General features: G+C 42.8%; 1 protein-coding gene across 1 annotated transcript in view; it reads left to right on the forward strand.

The window, feature by feature from the left end:
* Positions 1 to 20,406, forward strand: part of LOC132893975 (intraflagellar transport protein 43 homolog A) — a 52,521-nt gene that overhangs the window by 5,957 nt on the left and 26,158 nt on the right. Inside the window, exon 3 of the mRNA XM_060933159.1 lies at positions 15,656 to 15,726. Coding sequence (XP_060789142.1) covers positions 15,656 to 15,726 — 71 coding nt within the window. The remainder of the gene's footprint in view (positions 1 to 15,655; positions 15,727 to 20,406) is intronic.

Here is a 20,406-nt window from a genome sequence, read left to right on the forward strand (position 1 = left end):
AACATAAACTAAACAGAAATCAAATCAAAACCCACATTTCCACTTTCTGTGCACTTTATCTATAACCACAATCAACAATGACGTCATGACCGTGCAGTCTGGAATTGCACTACAAAGATATTATGCTTATTGGAGGATGGTATGGTGGAGCAGCAGGTAGCATTGCCATCTCACAGCGCCAGGGTCTTTGGTTGGATCCTGAGCTCAGGTTACTGTCTGGGCGCCAATAGATGTTCTACTGGTGTGTGTGTGTGTGTGTTTCCTCTGGGTACTCCGGTTTCATTCCACCTTCGAAAAACATGCTGGTAGGTGGACTGGCTACAGTTAAGTGCCCCAAGATTGAGATGGACTAACATCCCGTCCAGAGTTCCTGGATAGGCTCGAGATCCATCACAACCCTGACCAGGATATAGCGCTTACTAAAAATAAATGAATGAAATACTCATGGGGAAACAAACCAAAACCATGTATCTGGAGTTAATTCACCATCTCATGCAGGCTTGTAGTACTTGAGTCCAGGACTCAGACTAGAGTCTGATTCGTGCCCTAATTTTAAGGACTCGTGACTTGACTTGGACTTGAACACTGATGACTCGGACTTGTGCATTAACTGCATTCGGACTCGTAAATTGGAGATGAGGACTCAGATTTTTTCTTTATTTTTCTGTAACATGCCATAATAATTTGGCATAAAATATTTATATCTACATTCATTTTGTGCAAGAGAATGCACACTGACCTGTTCATACGTCATGTTCAGGAACAAACTAACGTTAATGGCGCTAAAATGCCTGGAGAGAACGCCCCTAGGATTGTCCACTTTGCTTATACAGACTTCTCGTGCAGTGGGGAAAAAAATGCACTGCTACAGTTAGGTCCATAAATATTTGGACAGAGGCAACATTTGTCTAATTTTGGTTCTGTACATTACCACAATGAATTTTGAACAAAACAATTCAGATGCAGTTGAAGTGCAGACTTTCAGCTTTAATTCAGTTGGTTGAACAAAATGATTGCATAAACATGTGAGGAACTAAAGCATTTTTTAAACACAATCCCTTCATTTCAGGGGCTCAAAAGTAATTGGACAAATTAAATAATTGTAAATAAAATGTGGGTGGTAGAAATGGGCAACTGGACTTGCTTGAAGATTCTTGAAAACGTTTCACCTCTCGTCCAAAAGGCTTCCTCAGTTCTGTCTGACTAATAGGGAGTATCAGATATTTATCCTCTCCTGGATCAGAATCAGAATTCTGATGACCAGCTCATCTAAGGTGTCACTGAGGCATCATGTTGGTGTGGGTCACTGGAGGCTGGGTGTGAACAGCGAGTCATTAGGGTGATCAAAGGATTGTCCGTTAGGGTGATCAATGGCAATCTGACTCTCTGTCCTCCTGTGAGTCACTGAAAACAGCTGGGTCCTGGCGTACACCCAGCCGTCTGGGAAGAGTGTCCAATACCGCCTTGTAGATGGTTGACAAATGATGTCTTAGACCCCCACCTCTGTTCAGTGATGGCTGTTCCAGGTTGACAAAAATGGCTTCTTTAACTCCTCGCTCATACCAACGATCCTCTCTGGCTAAAATGCGTACATTACAATCCTGAAATGAGTGTCCTTTGTTGTTAAGATGAATGTAGACAGCCGAGTCCTGGCCTGAGGAGCTGGCTCTCCTGTGTTGGGCCAAGCGCCTGTATGGACCCTTTTCACGTGACGTCACGACAAACGCGGCTGCCATTTTGGACGTGTACTACCAGTAGTTTACCACAGCCAACATTGAGGAACGGCAGCAAAGAAAGTTTTTACTTTCAGCAAGACTTCCATCATGCCACTATATTGTTGTGCACCTGGATGTAGTAACCATCAACAAACAAGGCAAGGTTTATCATTTTATCGGATCCCGACGGAGAAGATGGATAGCGGCCATTAACAGATTGGCAGCCCTCGGCATACCAACGCTTGTGTAGTGACCACTTTGTTGGAGGTAAGACGAATAAAGGCCCAATCCCAATTCTAATTTCTACCCCTCCCCCTCCCCCTTCCCCTCCGCCTTCCCCTTGGCCCTTCCCCTTGAAACTGAGCTACAAGGGATAGGGCTTGAAATTCAACCCTTACGTATTGGGATAGCCCTTCAACGATCGCATACGTCATCGCGTACCTCCGTCAGCGTTTACGTTAGCAAAACGCGACCAAATGCGTCATTGGCTGCGACCAGCCGCTACAGTCAGAGCCAGAAATCTCTGCTGGCAGGGTGTGATTTGTTAACTAACACCACTGAATGGGATATCTTTGGCGCTTCGTGCACCACATCCGACAGAATGAGGTGTCAGAACACTCATGTAAACAATAAAAGCGAGAATAACAGAACAAAACGTATGCAGTAAAGCAACCGAAAACAATACTCACTCCCAAAGCTTTTTAGCAGCAGCTTGGATTTCAGAAATCGCTGCTCATTCTCAGCTCGAAAGCGAATCAAGCGGCGTGTTTCCTCTGGATAACAACTTAAAACATGTAAATAATGGAGAAAATACATTTATGACAATCTTTCGCCGCGGGAACCGCCATCTTTCTGAAATCCGCATGAAATCTCGCTGAAATCCGCATGGCATTGTGGGAAATCACTCAAACCCCTTCGTTCGGAGTCAGCTCCAGGAAAATCTCCGTTTGGAGGGGTACAGAAGCCCTCCCCCTTCCCCTACCCCTCCGCGTTAACTGGGATTGGGATACCCCTACCCCTTCACGTGAACGCGCAAAATGGAGGGGAAGGGCCAAGGGGTTGGTCCAAGGGGTGAAATGGGATTCGGCCAAAATTAGCCAGAAAAGGCATTACATTGCTGTTAACATTCTGTGGCGGCGAGTGTGTAACCAAATAGGCTAAAATAACCCATTGTAACCTCTTTGTTCTTCTGTAGTAGCTATTGTTGACTAGCTAATGTCAACAACATAGTAGCTGGTATGTTACTGTAGCAATGTTTACGTTCAGTCATTTGGATGACTGTTAAAACCTTTCAGTCTCAAGTTTTTCCTTTACTGTATTTACTAGTTTACTGTAATTATGATCCAGCCGCTATTTACACCGGATCCAGTGTAAATAGCTGCCGGAGCCAACGTCCGAGGTTCCGGAACGCGCTCCGGCTTGCTCTCCCTCAAATTAAGCAGTGCACGCCGGCTTGCTCTCCCTCAAATTAAGCAGTGCACGCCGGCTTGCTCCCGGAGTGCTCCGGCCGAGGTTCCCCTCAAATTAAGCAGCGCGCGCCGGCTTGCTCCCGGAGTGCTCCGGCCGAGGTTCCGGAGCACACTCCGTCCGAGGTTGCCCTCAAATTAAGCAGCGCGCTCCGGGTTGCTCTGGAGCAAGCCAGAGCGCGCTCCGTAACCTCGGCCGGAGCACTCCTGGAGCAAGCCGGAGCGCGCTCCAGAACCTCGGACGTTGGCGTGTATGTGTATGGCGATGGGTTTTTAACGACATAGGTATACAGATCATGTGGGCCGAAGTCAGGTAAAGACGAGCGCTTCGTGTACTTCCGTACGTCAGTGAACAATCCTGGTGGAAGCAGGTAAACGTCGTTCTCTAAGCCTGCTAACCTCAATTTTTGCAAATACCTCTCCCTCTGCTCGCCCTGTAAATGCCCTACGTCGCTGGATAGTGAAGGTGTTTTCTGCATCTCGCTCCTTTTTCTTTTATGTTTTTCATTTGTCGCCTTCCTCGCATTCAAACTGATTCGAGCCGAAGTCCGCTACATGTCCAAAATGGCGGTCGCGTTTACGAAGGTCACGTGACTGAAAAGGGTCTATAGCGGTTGTTTGGTCTCACCAATATACGAATCTGTGCAATTCTCACTGCACTGAATTGCATACACTACGTTGTCCTGTTTGTGTCTGGGTATTCTGTCCTTAGGGTGGACCAGTTTCTGCTTCAGGGTGTTGCTGGGTCTGAAATGTACCGGAATGTTGTGTTTGTAGAAGATTCTCCTGAGTTTCTCAGATAGACCAGAAATGTAGGGAATGACAATGTTCTTGCGTTTGTTCCTGTTATCATCCTTGTCAGTTATGTTCCTTTTTATGCTCTTTAGGAAAGCCCAGTTGGGATAACCGCAATTCTGAAGTGCTTCCTTGATATGATTCTGCTCCTTCTCTTTTCCCTCTAATGTTGTAGGAATGTTCTGAGCCCTGTGTTGCAAGGTCCTAATGACCCCCAATTTATGTTCCAGTGGGTGGTGAGAGTCGAAAAGTCTGTGTGTGTGGGTTTCCGGTAGACCTCGATACTAAGGCTTCTGTCTTGTCTAATGTGTACATCACAATCCAAGAAGGCTAGATTATTCCCACTGACATCCTCCCGAGTGAAGTTGATGTTGCTATCCACTGCATTGATGTGTTTCGAGAAAGCTTCCACCTCCTGGATTTTGATTTTAACCCAGGTATCATCCACGTATCTAAACCAATGGCTGGGAGCAACTCCTGCAAAAGTGGTCAAAGCTATATGTTCCACTTCCTCCATGTATAAATTGGCCACAATAGGGGACAGTGGTGATCCCATGGCTCATCCATGCTTCTGTCTGTAGAAACTTTCATTAAACTGGAAATAAGTGGTAGTCAGGCAGAGGTCAAGCAGGGTGCAAATCTGATCCGTGGTGAGTTTCGTTCTATCCAGTAAGGAGCTATCCTGAAGGAGTCGTTTTCTTACAGATTCGACTGCTTCTGTGGTGGGAATGCAGATAAACAGAGAAGTGACATCGTAGGAAACCATGGTTTCATATGAATCTAGTTTGAGGTCTGCAACTTTAGAAGCAAATTCTTGGGAATTTTTGACATGATGTGGTGTATTCCCAACCAGAGGAGCCAAGATGGTGGCTAAGTGTTTAGCAATGTTATATGTGACCGAGTTTATACTGCTGATAATAGGTCTGAGAGGAGCTCCTTCTTTGTGAATCTTGGGGAGTCCGTATATGAGAGGCACGGCTTCCCCAGGGTACAATCTGTAGTAAAGAGATCGGTTGATGGCTTGGTCCTTTTCTAGTTGTTGCAAACAGCTAACAACTTTCCTTTTGTAACCACTTGTGGGGTCCCTCCTCAATGTTTCATAAGTGGTTGTATCACTGAGGAGACTGGTCATCCTGGAGTGGTAGTCCGCTGTATTTAGCACCACTGTGCATCTCCCTTTGTCAGCAGGAAGGATGGTGATGTTCCGGTCTCGTTGAAGCACTGTAAGAGCCCTCGTTTCTTGGCTGGTGAGGTTGGAGGGGGGTGCTGGTGCGGGAGTATGAGAAGTGTTCCAGAAAACTGGCAGACTACAGAAACCACCTGTGTTTTAACCTGAGATGCCGACAATCCAACATTATCTCCACTAGCCTACGCCTATTTTCAACGGTTAAAGGACACAGAGCTGAGATAATCCTGCAGAAAGCCCAGAAGCAGCTTCTCAATGAGAGAGTGAGACAAGTACATTTCACCATCGATGCTCTCCAGAACAAGACTAAACTGAGGTTTGAGGAGTTGACAGCCCTTCTTCCCAGTGAAGTTTTGGAACGAGTCTCTGATCTCACTGAGAAGGCACAGCTTTCACAACACACCAAAGGTAAGGAACGACAGATGCGCAAATTTCAAAAATTGCTGTCTAAAACCACCTCCTCTGACAAGACAGAAGGGCTGTCTTGGAGGAAGAAATCTGACTAGGCTACACCACCAGACATAGAAGAGAAATGGGTGAAGAACTTATCCGACAGGGTACTCACCCAACCAGAGAGAGATGTCTTATCCAAGGGTCTTAACTTTGCAGTTTCACCTGAGCAGATACCGGTAGTAGAACTCATCACAGCCACAGAGACAGCCATCAGGAACAACAACCTGACCAACACGGAGTCAGAACAACTTAGACTGAAGATATCAGCTGCTCTATCCAGTGCTAAAGCACCCCCCTCCAACCTCACCAGCCAAGAAACGAGGGCTCTTACAGTGCTTCAACGAGACTGGAACATCACCATCCTTCCTGCTGACAAAGGGAGATGCACAGTGGTTCTAAATACAGCAGACTACCACTCCAGGATGACCAGTCTCCTCAGTGATACAACCACTTATGAAACATTGAGGAGGGACCCCACAAGTGGTTACAAAAGGAAAGTTGTTAGCTGTTTGCAACAACTAGAAAAGGACCAAGCCATCAACCGATCTCTTTACTACAAATTGTACCCTGGGGAAGCCGTGCCTCTCATATACGGACTCCCCAAGATTCACAAAGAAGGAGCTCCTCTCAGACCTATTATCAGCAGTATAAACTCGGTCACATATAACATTGCTAAACACTTAGCCACCATCTTGGCTCCTCTGGTTGGGAATACACCATATCATGTCAAAAATTCCCAAGAATTTGCTTCTAAAGTTGCAGACCTCAAACTAGATTCAGATGAAACCATGGTTTCCTACGATGTCACTTCTCTGTTCACCTGCATTCCCACCACAGAAGCAGTCGAATCTGTAAGAAAACGACTCCTTCAGGATAGCTCCTTACTGGATAGAACGAAACTCACCATGGATCAGATTTGCACCCTGTTTGACCTCTGCCTGACTACCACTTATTTCCAGTTTAATGAAAGTTTCTACAGACAGAAGCATGGATGCGCCATGGGATCACCACTGTCCCCTATTGTGGCCAATTTATACATGGAGGAAGTGGAACATATAGCTTTGACCACTTTTGCAGGAGTTGCTCCCAGCCATTGGTTTAGATACGTGGATGATACCTGGGTTAAAATCAAAATCCAGGAGGTGGAAGCTTTCTCGAAACACATCAATGCAGTGGATAGCAACATCAACTTCACTCGGGAGGATGTCAGTGGGAATAATCTAGCCTTCTTGGATTGTGATGTACACATTAGACAAGACAGAAGCCTTAGTATCGAGGTCTACCGGAAACCCACACACACAGACCAGTACCTACTTTTCGACTCTCACCACCCACTGGAACATAAATTGGGGGTCATTAGGACCTTGCAACACAGGGCTCAGAACATTCCTACAACATTAGAGGGAAAAGAGAAGGAGCAGAATCATATCAAGGAAGCACTTCAGAATTGCGGTTATCCCAACTGGGCTTTCCTAAAGAGCATAAAAAGGAACATAACTGACAAGGATGATAACAGGAACAAACGCAAGAACATTGTCATTCCCTACATTTCTGGTCTATCTGAGAAACTCAGGAGAATCTTCTACAAACACAACATTCCGGTACATTTCAGACCCAGCAACACCCTGAAGCAGAAACTGGTCCACCCTAAGGACAGAATACCCAGACACAAACAGGACAACGTAGTGTATGCAATTCAGTGCAGTGAGAATTGCACGGATTCGTATATTGGTGAGACCAAACAACCGCTATACAGGCGCTTGGCCCAACACAGGAGAGCCAGCTCCTCAGGCCAGGCCTCGGCTGTCTACATTCATCTTAACAACAAAGGACACTCATTTCAGGATTGTAATGTACGCATTTTAGCCAGAGAGGATCGTTGGTATGAGCGAGGAGTTAAAGAAGCCATTTTTGTCAACCTGGAACAGCCATCACTGAACAGAGGTGGGGGTCTAAGACATCATTTGTCAACCATCTACAAGGCGGTATTGGACACTCTTCCCAGACGGCTGGGTGTACGCCAGGACCCAGCTGTTTTCAGTGACTCACAGGAGGACAGAGAGTCAGATTGCCATTGATCACCCTAACGGACAATCCTTTGATCACCCTAATGACTCGCCGTTCACACCCAGCCTCCAGTGACCCACACCAACATGATGCCTCAGTGACACCTTAGATGAGCTGGTCATCAGAATTCTGATTCTGATCCAGGAGAGGATAAATATCTGATACTCCCTATTAGTCAGACAGAACTGAGGAAACCTTTTGGACGAGAGGTGAAACGTTTTCAAGAATCTTCAAGCAAGTCCAGTTGCCCATTTCTACCACCCACAGTTTACTATGACCTGGATGATTGAGAATCTTCACAGACTTGTAAATAAAATGTTCATTTCTAATACTTGGTTGAAAACCTTTTGTTGGCAATGACTGCCTGAAGTCTTGAACTCATGGACATCACCAGACGCTGTGTTTCCTCCTTTTTAATGCTCTGCCAGGCCTTTACTGCAGCGGTTTTCAGTTGCTGTTTGTTTGTGGGCCTTTCTGTCTGAAGTTTAGTCTTTAACAAGTGAAATGCATGCTCAATTGGGTTGAGATCAGGTGACTGACTTGGCCATTCAAGAATATTCCACTTCTTTGCTTTAATAAACTCCTGGGTTGCTTTGGCTTTACGTTTTGGGTCATTGTCCATCTGTATTATGAAACGCCGACCAATCAGTTTGGCTGGATTTGAGCACACAGTATGTCTCTGAATACCTCAGAATTCATCCGGCTGCTTCTGTCCTGTGTCATATCATCAATGAACACTAGTGACCCAGTGCCACTGGCAGCCATGCATGCCCAAGCCATCACACTGCCTCCGCCGTGTTTTACAGATGATGTGGTATGCTTTGGATCATGAGCTGTACCACGCCTTCGCCATACTTTTATTCTTTCCATCATTCTGGTAGAGGTTGATCTTGATTTCATCTGTCCAAAGAATGTTCTTCGAGAACTGTGCTGGCTTTTTTTACAGGTAGATGTTTTTTAGCAAAGTCCAATCTAGCCTTTTTATTCTTGAGGCTTATGAGTAGCTTGCACCGTGCAGTGAACCCTCTGTATTTACTTTCATGCAGTCTTCTCTTTATGGTAGATTTGGATATTGATACGCCTACCTCCTGGAGAGTGTTGTTCACTTGGTTGGCTGTTGTGAAGGGGTTTCCCTTCACCATGGAAATTATTCTGTGATCATCCACTACTGTTGTCTTCTGTGGGCGTCCAGGTCTTTTTGCATTGATGAGTTCACCAGTTCTTTCTTTCTTTCTTTCTTTCTTTCTTTCTTTCTTTCTTTCTTTCTTTCTTTCTTTCTTTCTTTCTTTCTTTCTTTCTTTCTTTCTTTCTTTCTCTCTCTCTCTCTCTCTCTCTCTCTCTCTCTCTCTCTCTCTCTCTCTCTCTCTCTCTCTCTCTCAGGATGTACCAAACTGTAGATTTTGCCACTCCTAATATTGTAGCAATTTCTTGGATGGGTTTTTTCTGTTTTCGCAACTTAAGGATGGTTTGTTTCACCTGCATGGAGAGCTCCTTTGACCGCATGTTTTCTTCACAGCAAAATCTTCCAAATGCAAGCACCACACCTCAAATCAACTCCAGGCCTTTTATCTGCTTAATTGAAAATGACATAATGAAGGAATTGCCCACACCTGCCCATGAAATAGCCTTTGAGTCAATTGTCCAATTACTTTTGGTCCCTTTAAAAACAGGGTGGCACATGTTGAGGAGCTGAAACTCCTAAACCCTTCATCCAATTTTAATGTGGATACCCTCAAATGAAAGCTGAAAGTCTGGACTTTATGTCCATGTCCATTATATAACTATAACTTGAATATGTTTCAGTAAACAGGTAAAAAAAGAAAAATTGTGTCAGTGTCCACATATATATGGACCAAACTGTATGTGTTCCATATGTAAAAGAACTATTGAGGAGACAACGGGGATGACCTCGAATTTCAATCGTCATTTGGTAAGACTCCACCCAGAGAAGGAAGTGACACACTATGTTCATTGCTCTGTTAATAGCGGGGCGTGCTTACTGACTGATAAACTAGCTAGTGTTAACCCTCTCTCATGTTCGTTGCCCTGTTGATAGCGGGGCTTGTGTTGGACTCGACTCGGCTCAGAATAGATGAAAGATACATCTCATGGATGTGCTGGTATGCATCATCAGCGATGTAACCTGGAGTCATCGGGTGTTTCGGGTCATTCAACGTCATACACCATCTCCCAGGCAACCCAGCCATGGTTGATCAGACCCCAGCTTGCGTCCCAGCAGTATTCGTCCACGTATCCACACTCTTAATCTAAAGCCACCTTGTTACTTTCTCTGCGGCTTCTGCTGCATTCTTCATGGCTTTCTTCTTTGCTTGCCCTGTGATGCCCAGCATGTGATGCCAATCGTCATTTGGCAAGAGTCCACCCAGAGAAGGAAGTGACACACTATGTTCATTGCTTTGTTGATAGTGGGGCTTGCTTGCTGACTGATAGACTAACGAGTGTTAACCCTCTTTCATGTTCATTGCCCTGTTGATAGTGGGGCTTGTGTTGGACTTGACTCGAAATTTTCATTAATGACTTGGACTCTACTCAGACTTGAACACTGGGAACTCTAGACTGGACTCGGACTCGAGGTTTTGTGACGACTACAACCCTGGTCTCATGTACTGTTTTTTAATTTATGCTATGACACAGCAATTAAAGCTAAAAGGAAATAATATTGTAAATTAGCTGAATATGTAGCTTCTGGAGGTACAGCCAATGATGCTAGGTTAATGTTTAGCCCTCGCAGCATTCTTTATACATTCGTGACATTAGAAGCCACTGATCTTCAGCAGCCTTGCATGCCTCACATTCGGTCTTGAGTGGTGGTTTCTTAAATCACTCCACCACTGGCAGAGCTGCAAAACTTTTCAATGCCTGCGAATTTCCCAAAAGTATTGTGGTAAATTTAGGGCATTAGCTATGGCTATATCCCAGGAAGCAAAACAAGATCGTGTGAAATCATCTCATCAGCAGTACTGTAAAATGATTTTATTGTTTATATATAAACCATTTATAAGTCAAGGATTGCACCAATTACCAGCGTCGTTGAATGCCAGCCTAAATAAAACACATTACGTAGCTTGGGTATTATATAATTAAAGTAACTTTAGGGCTATAAATTAATTTTCTCAGTGGAAAGTCTTTGGGAAGCCTGGAGACATTGATAAACAGACTGTTGTCATTGTTTCAGCTGACCTTATTCTTCCCACAATCCTCTTTTTCCCATATGCCATGAAATTACTCGTTCCATTTTAATAGGACGACACACTGCTTTTGTTCTTCCTTTTCTGTCTCTATATGTGGCTGTCCAGTTTCACATAGCTGTGGTGAACAAGCTCAGTAATGGCAGATTATTTATTTCATGTTAAGCTAAAGACATTCCTTCAGGACGTTTGCCGACCCAATTTGGTAATGTGAAATGCTGTGGGTTTTTCAGACCCATTTGTTGCCCACCCACTCTCACTGCACTATTCCATCATTCAAAAGTTGCTCTGTTTTTTTCTCTTTTTTTTTCTTCCCTGTTTGACGTCTGTGATCTTAATCCAATTGACTATTTTCAGAATCAAAGAATGAGAGAGCAAAAGGCTGTTTTTCCTGGAGTTATGTTGGTTCATTCCTATCATTCAGCATTCTCAGCAGTCCTGTGTGCAGTTCCCACACACTCCCATTCTTTCGACTGCTCATTCTCCCGCTTTGGCCCTTAACCCCAGACAGGAATGGATCTGTTGTCACCGGAAACCCAATACACACATGTACAGTAGAACTGATTAGAGTATCAGGGAGCTTGAGTCATACAACCTGTTAAAGTGCCATTCCACCATTGGATGTATTCTTTGGCATAAAATACAATATATTTTATGACAACATGACTAGATAGAGAAATCTTTTAGCTTCAAAATGATATATCAAACATAATTTTTTGACAACGACAAGTATATTAATTTTGCGACCAAAGTCACCTACCCTTTTAATTTCCGCACGGTAGTGAAACAAGATATCATCGGCAGGTTCCCCTTCTTGTGTACCACGTCACGTGTGACGTGGCACAGATTATCAGCAATGGCGGATAGAACGCGATTTCCACTTGTCGATTGCTGTGCCGATATTCACCATCGACCGTCTCCTTTGGGCATCACTTGCTATTTTCCTTCGCTTTTTTTCCAAAGCTGACAATCGCGTTCTATCCGCCATTGCTGATAATCTGTGCCACGTCACACGTGACGTGGTACACAAGAAGGGGAACCTGCCGATGACATCACGTTTCACTACCGCGCGGAAATTAAAAGGGTAGGTGACTTTGGTCGCAAAATTAATATACTTGTCGTTGTCAAAAAATTATGTTTGATATACCATTTTGAAGCTAAAAGATTTCTCTGTCTAGTCATGTTGTCATAAAATATGTTGTATTTTATGCCAAAGAATACATCCAATGGTGGAATGGCACTTTAATGAACTCTTTTTTTTTTTTTATAAACATGTGCAAAATAATATCAGTAATAAACCTCGAACAAACTACACTGTCAGACGTAAATATTAAATTTTCCTTTTGTTATGAAGTGTTTTAAATAATATTAACTCAAGCAAGTAAGTTTTCACTTCACCAGATTTATTCTACCATGCTAATTTTCTTTATAGTGTGTTAATGCCTGACTGAAGTTGTTTCATGGAAGCGTAAAACATTTTTATATATACAGTCCTGTGCAAAAGTCTTAGGCACGTGTAAAGAAATGCTGTAGAGCAAAAATGGCTTAAAAATAACGAAATGAAATGTTTCAACATTTAAAAAATACCATAAACAGTAAGTCATAATAAATGAAACAAAGTCAATATTCGGTGTGAGACGACGCTTTGCTTTAAAAAAATTTGTAGTCTCCGGTCCAATGAGTGCAGTTTTATAAGGAAATGAGCTGTAGGTTTTACTGAGCATCTTACAGAACCAGCCACAGTGACCCAGTTCTTCTGGACACTTTGACTGTCAGACTCGCTTCTTCATTCTGCGCCAAAACCCAGCAGCCTTCGTTATGTTTTCTTTTTTAATCTGAAAAGTGCTCTCTTATGTAATATGCTTCTCAGATACAAACTTTTTTTTTTTCCTGTAACATTTAATTTTGTGCTGGAAAATGAACGTTCGGAACTCTAAAATGTTTTTGTAATGTTGTGACTCGATAATGTAGAAGTCATAAAATAGAAATATATAACAAAGTTTGTATGAGGAAAAAAAAAACAAAACTAGGGTGCCTTAGATGTTTGCACAGGATGTATGTACGCTGCAACCCTGCTATATCGAACTCCTTGGGAGACGTCCAAATAGTTCGTTATACCAAAAAGTTTGTAATACTGAAATGAACCCACTTATCACACCAAACACCCACTGTTATGTAAAACAAGACCAACTGTGTTTAATTTATATTAAAGCTTAAAGGGGAACTGAAGTCATTTTTAAACTTGCTTTATTTCTTAATTAACGTGTTATTCAATTATGTTTTCAGTTTTAGTAACCTTATATCGTGACTCTTTTTGGCAACTAATAGCAATTAAATATTATACTTATCGGCCTATTCGGTTTTTAGCTATGTTGAATTTAGTTAGTTTAGTCCATGGCAGGCGTCGCTTATCCGCGCGATCTTCACGAGACTTGTGCGAGACTTCGAAATGTGAAGCGTCAGACAGGTGTCAGTGCCACCATTTTGAAAACTGTTTTCCAGACGAAGTATTGCACAAAAACAAGTTTAAATGACTATTATTGCCTTCTTTTTTCAAACTTTCCTGATTGCTATCAAAAACAAACAAAACTTCCGGCTTGATTGCATCAGCACTCAAAAGAGGGCGCGCGCGTCTTTTGACAACATTGGCAGATGTTGGTCACTTTGATTTCCGCTGTACGTTTTACTTCCGTCCTACAGTGTCTCGCACAGGTCTCAACGAATCTCGTTTACAGCCATTGCTTTGACATATGGACTGATATATTACAGAGCATATTTCAAACACTCATAACTTGCTATAGCAGCGACAAAATAGCGATCAAAAATGCATTCCGAAATGTAATACAATGAGAAATAGAATTTTGATAATAAAAAAATTTGCCTTCAGTTCTCCTTTAATTCACTGACATATTTAGGAAATAAAGGAAATAAGTCACTCTCGCCGTTGTTTGCTTGCCTTATCTTATTTCTTTTGTTTTCTTTTCAGCCCGTCATATTGATTGCAGTTATGGATGAAGTCTCGGAGCTCTTTTTCTTTTTCTTTTTGCCTTGAACTGCTACTCACACCATTAGGGCTAATTACCATGCACCTGTTCTGTATTAGAGTGCAATCACAGCAGGCACTTATAAAGACTCTCACAACTCGCAGACTGTTACCAAGTTACCAAGCCTTTTGTAGCACTGTTGATATTCTGGTTTCCGACTCTATTTTGTCCTTTGTCGCCGCCTTTGTCTCCTGTCTGCACCTCGCTTGACCATTGTCTGTTTCTCGACTCCAATTTTTGATCACTGATTTGGATCCGTTTACCAGTGTATTTTTAAAGTGATTCCATCTGTCTACCGCCTGCATTTTCTGACAGATGGAGAGTATCTTATGTTTACGAATAGCCATGACAACAATGCTTGCAGAGTAAAGACTTGAGTAAAACTGCTTTTAGCTCATAAAATAAAGTCCCTTTTAGGGATTTTTTAAAATTAGTGATTGCTGTTCTTGATAATTGTTAGTAATCGAAACATAAGCTAGACTAGTTAAGCTTTTGCTTTATGGCATTAACATTGTTAACTTGACTGCGGACTTGATTACTTATTGTTTGTCTCTGGGAGGAAGAGGAGCGCATGATTCACTGATAGGGTTTTTGTTTTGTTTTGCGTTTTTTTCTGACTCATTGTCATTAAAGGCGGGGGACACGAACTTGGTTCCTTATATGCGAAAGCTGACAATAAATCTAATTATTCATAAATCAGCTACAAAAAATATAAGGGTGGTTCATAAATTATCTGACTTTTGCTTATGCTAATTTGTTATATTAGTAAGCACCAGGTTTGTGAAATATTTCCTGATGTCCTTGTCTGAAGGTCACATAACATTGCAGTGTTTGCTTTTATTATTTTTTCCTACAAACAGCTTACTGATCCAGCAAGCACGTCTTAGTATTGTTATAAACAACAATAGCATCTCTGTGCCCCATTACGCCTTTAATAAATCATACACAAACTTAATCAGGGTTTGTTCTGAGCGTATAGTAATAGAAAACACAGCAGATTGTATGGGGCATTTTTTTCTTATTGTTCCTTGTGGTTAATTGTTGTTTGTGGTTGAAACATCTGGCTGTCAGGTTGAGTGATTCGTGACTGATGTAAGTTAGGGATGTCAGAAGAACAAAGCAGTAGTGCCGATGCCAAAGGAAGCAGAGGAGATGAAATTTTTCTTCAGTTCATAGCAGTATTCTGACAAACATCCATCTTTGAAAGCATTTAGTATTTACTGAAGTGGAGTATTTAGAAAACTATATTATAGAAGAATCATGAGCATCAGTGTGAAAATGGTCGGTGTGTATTTTGAACGAAAGTACGATGAAATATTCCTATAGGTGTTTTATTTTTTTAAATTCTAGCATTAGAGCATTGACAGTGCAAGTACTGTGGGACATCAGGGGAGATTCATAGGGAGTGTCTGCATAGTTTAGCTAATCTAGAGCTTTAATCTTGGAACACCTTATTCAGCCAAAGAACGTGTGTCTTTAGAAATGGCTAAATCTTCCTCCAGGTGTCTTAGATTACAGATTAGTGAGCAAGCTCTGCATAGCAGGAGATACACTGGCCTAGTTAATATAGGAATTCATTTATAAACATGCATATTGTTGATCGTATATTAACACTGAATGGTGTGTGTGTGTGTGTGTAAATGGTCTGTTGTTCTAACATATTATTTAGTATAAATTTGCAGTGATCTTTCCAGCTTACAAATTGTTTATCATTTGATAGGGACCTCCACCGAAGCCACCTCGCAGACAAGGAGGTTGGGCTGAAGAGTCCACCGGGAGCGGCTCTGCCAAGTGAGTTCACGCACACACATCTCTAACACACACATCTGATCTACTTGTGAACGATGTAACAATTATTTCCCTGAATGGAGTGCTCCTGGATTTTCACGTTGCTTGTTTAGTAGTGTTACGGAGTCAGGGTCCTTCCAGAACAGGTTGACTTATACAGACAGATTATGTGACACTTTGATTGCACACAGGTGGATCTTAATCAACTAATAATTATGTGACTTATGAAGTGAATTGGTTGGACCAGGTCTTATTTAAGGGTTTCGTATGAAAGGGGGTGAATACTTATGCACACTCCAGATTTCTGTTTTTTCATCTTAATTATTGTTTAAAATAAAAAATATTGTCAAAATAAAAAACAATTTGCACCTTTAAAGTGGTTAGGAATGTTGTGTAAATCAAATGGTGCCAACCCTCCAAAAATCCATTTAAATTCCAGCTTTATATATCTCATCTCATCTCATCATCTCTCACTGCTTTATCCTGTTCTACAGGGTCGCAGGCAAGCTGGAGCCTATCCCAGCTGACTACGGGCGAAAGGCGGGGTACACCCTGGACAAGTCGCCAGGTCATCACAGGGCTGAAACATAGACACAGACAACCATTCACACTCACATTCACACCTACGGTCAATTTAGAGTCACCAGTTAACCTAACCTGCATGTCTTTGGACTGTGGGGGAAACCGGAGCACCCGGAGGAAACCCACGCGGACACGGGGAGAACATGCAAACTCCACACAGAAAGGCCCTCGCCCTCGCAAGAAAGGCCTTCTTGCTGTGAGGCGACAGCGCTAACCACTACACCACCGTGCCGCCCAGCTTTATTTATATATATATATATATATATATATATATATATATATATATATATATATATATATGTGTGTGTGTATATATATATATATATATATATATATATATATATATATATACACACACACAAAACCCCGATTCCAAAAAAGTTGGGACAAAATACAAATTGTAAATAAAAATGGAATGCAATAATTTACAAATCTCAAAAACTGATATTGTATTCACAATAGAACATAGACAACATATCAAATGTCGAAATTGAGACACTTTGAAATTTCATGCCAAATATTGGCTCATTTGAAATTTCATGACAACAACACATCTCAAAGTTGGGACAGGGGCAATAATGCCGCTTTTCCACTACAAACGCGGCTGAGCCGTGCCGAGTCGAGCTGAGTCGAGCTGAGCGGGGCTGTTGGAGTTGCATTTCGACTACAACCGCGCTGAACCGTGCTGGCTGGAAGTGGGTGGACACATTGGGTGGAGTTAGCGAAAGTGGGTGGACGTCACGTGATGTCGTTAAGCAGCGCAAACAGTGACATCAGTGACAGTGGCGGAACAAGTCAGAGCCGGGCCGGGGGCGGGGCAAATGACCGGGCCCTTTATTAAAGCTTATCATAACATCATTTTAGGCTACAAAATGTCCGCAACTGCGGTGTTTACCAATTTCAACACTACCGGGTGCAACTATGTTATTTAGTACATCAAGTCCTTCAAACGAACATGTAACTCAGAAACAAAAAACATTAGGATACTGTACATGGCTCATAATAAAACATCAATAGCCTATACTGCGCACATTATTTGAAGGGCATACGAATGAGCGCTCAGAGGTTGCAACGGTGACAGGAAGAGTCAGAAATAAAAGGAGGGCGGTGCAAACCTCACTGAATGCACTGTGTTTACCAATTTCAACACTACGGGGTGCAACTATGTTATTTTGTACATTAAGTCCTTCAAACGAACATGTAACTCAGAAACAAAAAAACATTAGGCGACATACTGTACATGGCTCATAATAAAACATCAATAGCCTACTGCGCGCATTATTTGAAGGGCATATGACGAGCCTTGCGCTCCGCGAACTCGTCCACGATGCTCTGTATGTCACTGATTCAGTGATCTTTTAAGCGGTAGTCTCACGACCCGGAGAGTAAACAATAAACATGGAGGACATGGAGTCGTTAGTGTTGCTGGTCTTGGGGCTGTGGCTTGTTGTCACCGACAACGCGGACAGATACTGGCAAGAGTGTATAGATGAGGCGAGGCGCATAAGGCTTCAGAAATTCTCGTAATTCATAATTATTCTCCTTCCGGGTTTGCGGTGTTTACAGATCCCAGCGCGCTCGCGGGGCGTGTGTGGGCATGTGAGGACACTCCTCCTCACCAATCAGTGCACAGGGGAGTGTCTGCTCACGCCCCCAACCTCACTCGGCACGGCTTGGCTCGCTTCAGCCCCACTCCAAAACGGTGCGAGTTTTAGGGGCTAAGCAGGGCTGAAGCGAGCCGAGTCGTGCTGGTTTTTGGTAGTCGAAACGCGAGCCGTGTCAGGCTGAAGCGAGCTGAAGCGAGCTGAAAAAGGGTAGTGGAAAAGGGCCATAAGAGGCTGGAAAAGTTAAAGGTACAAAAAAGGAACAGCTGGAGGACCAAATTGCAACTCATTAGGTCAATTGGCAATAGGTCATTAACATGACTGGGTATAAAAAGAGCATCTTGGAGTGGCAGCGGCTCTCAGAAGTAAAGATGGAAAGAGGATCACCAATCCCCCTAATTCTGCGCCGACAAATAGTGGAGCAATATCAGAAAGGAGTTCGACAGTGTAAAATTGCAAAGAGTTTGAACATATCATCATTTACAGTGCATAATATCATCAAAAGATTCAGAGAATCTGGAAGAATCTCTGTGCGTAAGGGTCAAGGCCAGAAAACCATACTGGGTGCCCGTGATCTTCAGGCCCTTAGACGGCACTGCATCACATACAGGCATGCTTCTGTATTGGAAATCACAAAATGGGCTCAGGAATATTTCCAGAGAACATTATCTGTGAACACAATTCACCGTGCCATCCGCCGTTGCCAGCTAAAACTCTATAGTTCAAAGAAGAAGCCGTATCTAAACATGATCCAGAAGCGCAGATGTCTTCTCTGGGCCAAGGCTCATTTAAAATGGACTGTGGCAAAGTGGAAAACTGTTCTGTGGTCAGACGAATCAAAATTTGAAGTTCTTTATGGAAATCAGGGACGCCGTGTCATTCGGACTAAAGAGGAGAAGGACGACCCAAGTTGTTATCAGCGCTCAGTTCAGAAGCCTGCATCTCTGATGGTATGGGGTTGCATTAGTGCGTGTGGCATGGGCAGCTTACACATCTGGAAAGACACCATCAATGCTGAAAGGTATATCCAGGTTCTAGAGCAACATATGCTCCCATCCAGCCGACGTCTCTTTCAGGGAAGACCTTGCATTTTCCAACATGACAATGCCAAACCACATACTGCATCAATTACAGCATCATGGCTGCATAGAAGAAGGGTCCGGGTACTGAACTGGCCAGCCTGCAGTCCAGATCTTTCACCCATAGAAAACATTTGGCGCATCAGAAAACGGAAGATACGACAAAAAAGACCTAAGACAGCTGAGCAACTAGAATCCTACATTAGACAAGAATGGGTTAACATTCCTATCCCTAAACTTGAGCAACTTGTCTCCTCAGTCCCCAGACGTTTACAGACTGTTGTAAAGAGAAAATAGGATGTCTCACAGTGGTAAACATGTCCTTGTCCCAACTTTTTTGAGATGTGTTGTTGTCATGAAATTTAAAATCACCTAATTTTTCTCTTTAAATGATACATTTTCTCAGTTTAAACATTTGATATGTCATCTATGTTCTATTCTGAATAAAATATGGAATTTTGAAACTTCCACATCATTGCATTCCGTTTTTATTTACAATTTGTACTTTGTCCCAACTTTTTTGGAATCGGGGTTTTTTTTATATATATATATATATATATATATATATATATATATATATACTGTTTAAAAAAAAAGTAGGGGATATTTTATTTTGAGATCCAAATTTTCACATATACAAAGGGATACGAAAGCATGTTGTATAGTTCCTTACTGAGGAAGCATTTCCAAAGAAATTCATCACCCAAACACATCAATGACACTCTCTCATGATCCAGCACAGGATGCTACTGATGATCAAGGGGGTCGTGCCACAAATTTGCATGACTCTCAATTGGAAGGTTAGAGCCACTCCAAAGGAAGATTTTGAAGAGAAAGCATCGGATTATCAGTGGTTGAAGTCGTTAATTAAACAGAGACCATGCGCCGTCTAACACAGGATGAGAGCTTACGTGCCCTTGGCATGCTACAGGTTGGCACAAGACAGGTCGTTGTGGCAAGAGCATTGAATGTTTCCCAGTCTGTCATTAGCAGATTATGGTCCAGACATCATGCTACAGGGTCTGTTCAGGATAGACCACGATCCGGTCGACCAAGGGCAACAACTCAGGCTCAGGACAGATTCATCCGCACTATTGCCTTGAGAAATCGTATGGTAACAGCAAATCAGATAAGGTCTCAACTTCGAAGGGATACTGGCTTGGTAGTGAGTGGCCAGACCATCAGGAATTGACTGCACAGATTTCACTTACACGCCCGACGTCCTCGTGTCATTCCCTGTTTGAGGGATCGTCACATTAGGGCCAGACTCCAATGGTGTCGTCATCATCAACGCTGGGATAATCGCCGATGGAACCACGTAATGTTCTCAGATGAGTCGAGGTTCACTGTGGACTTCCTGGACAGACACAGGAGGGTTTGGCGCCGACGTAACGAACGTTTCCATGACGTTAACGTCA

This window comes from Neoarius graeffei, chromosome 11 (genome assembly GCF_027579695.1).
Source record: "Neoarius graeffei isolate fNeoGra1 chromosome 11, fNeoGra1.pri, whole genome shotgun sequence".
NCBI classification, from domain to species: Eukaryota; Metazoa; Chordata; class Actinopteri; order Siluriformes; family Ariidae; genus Neoarius; species Neoarius graeffei.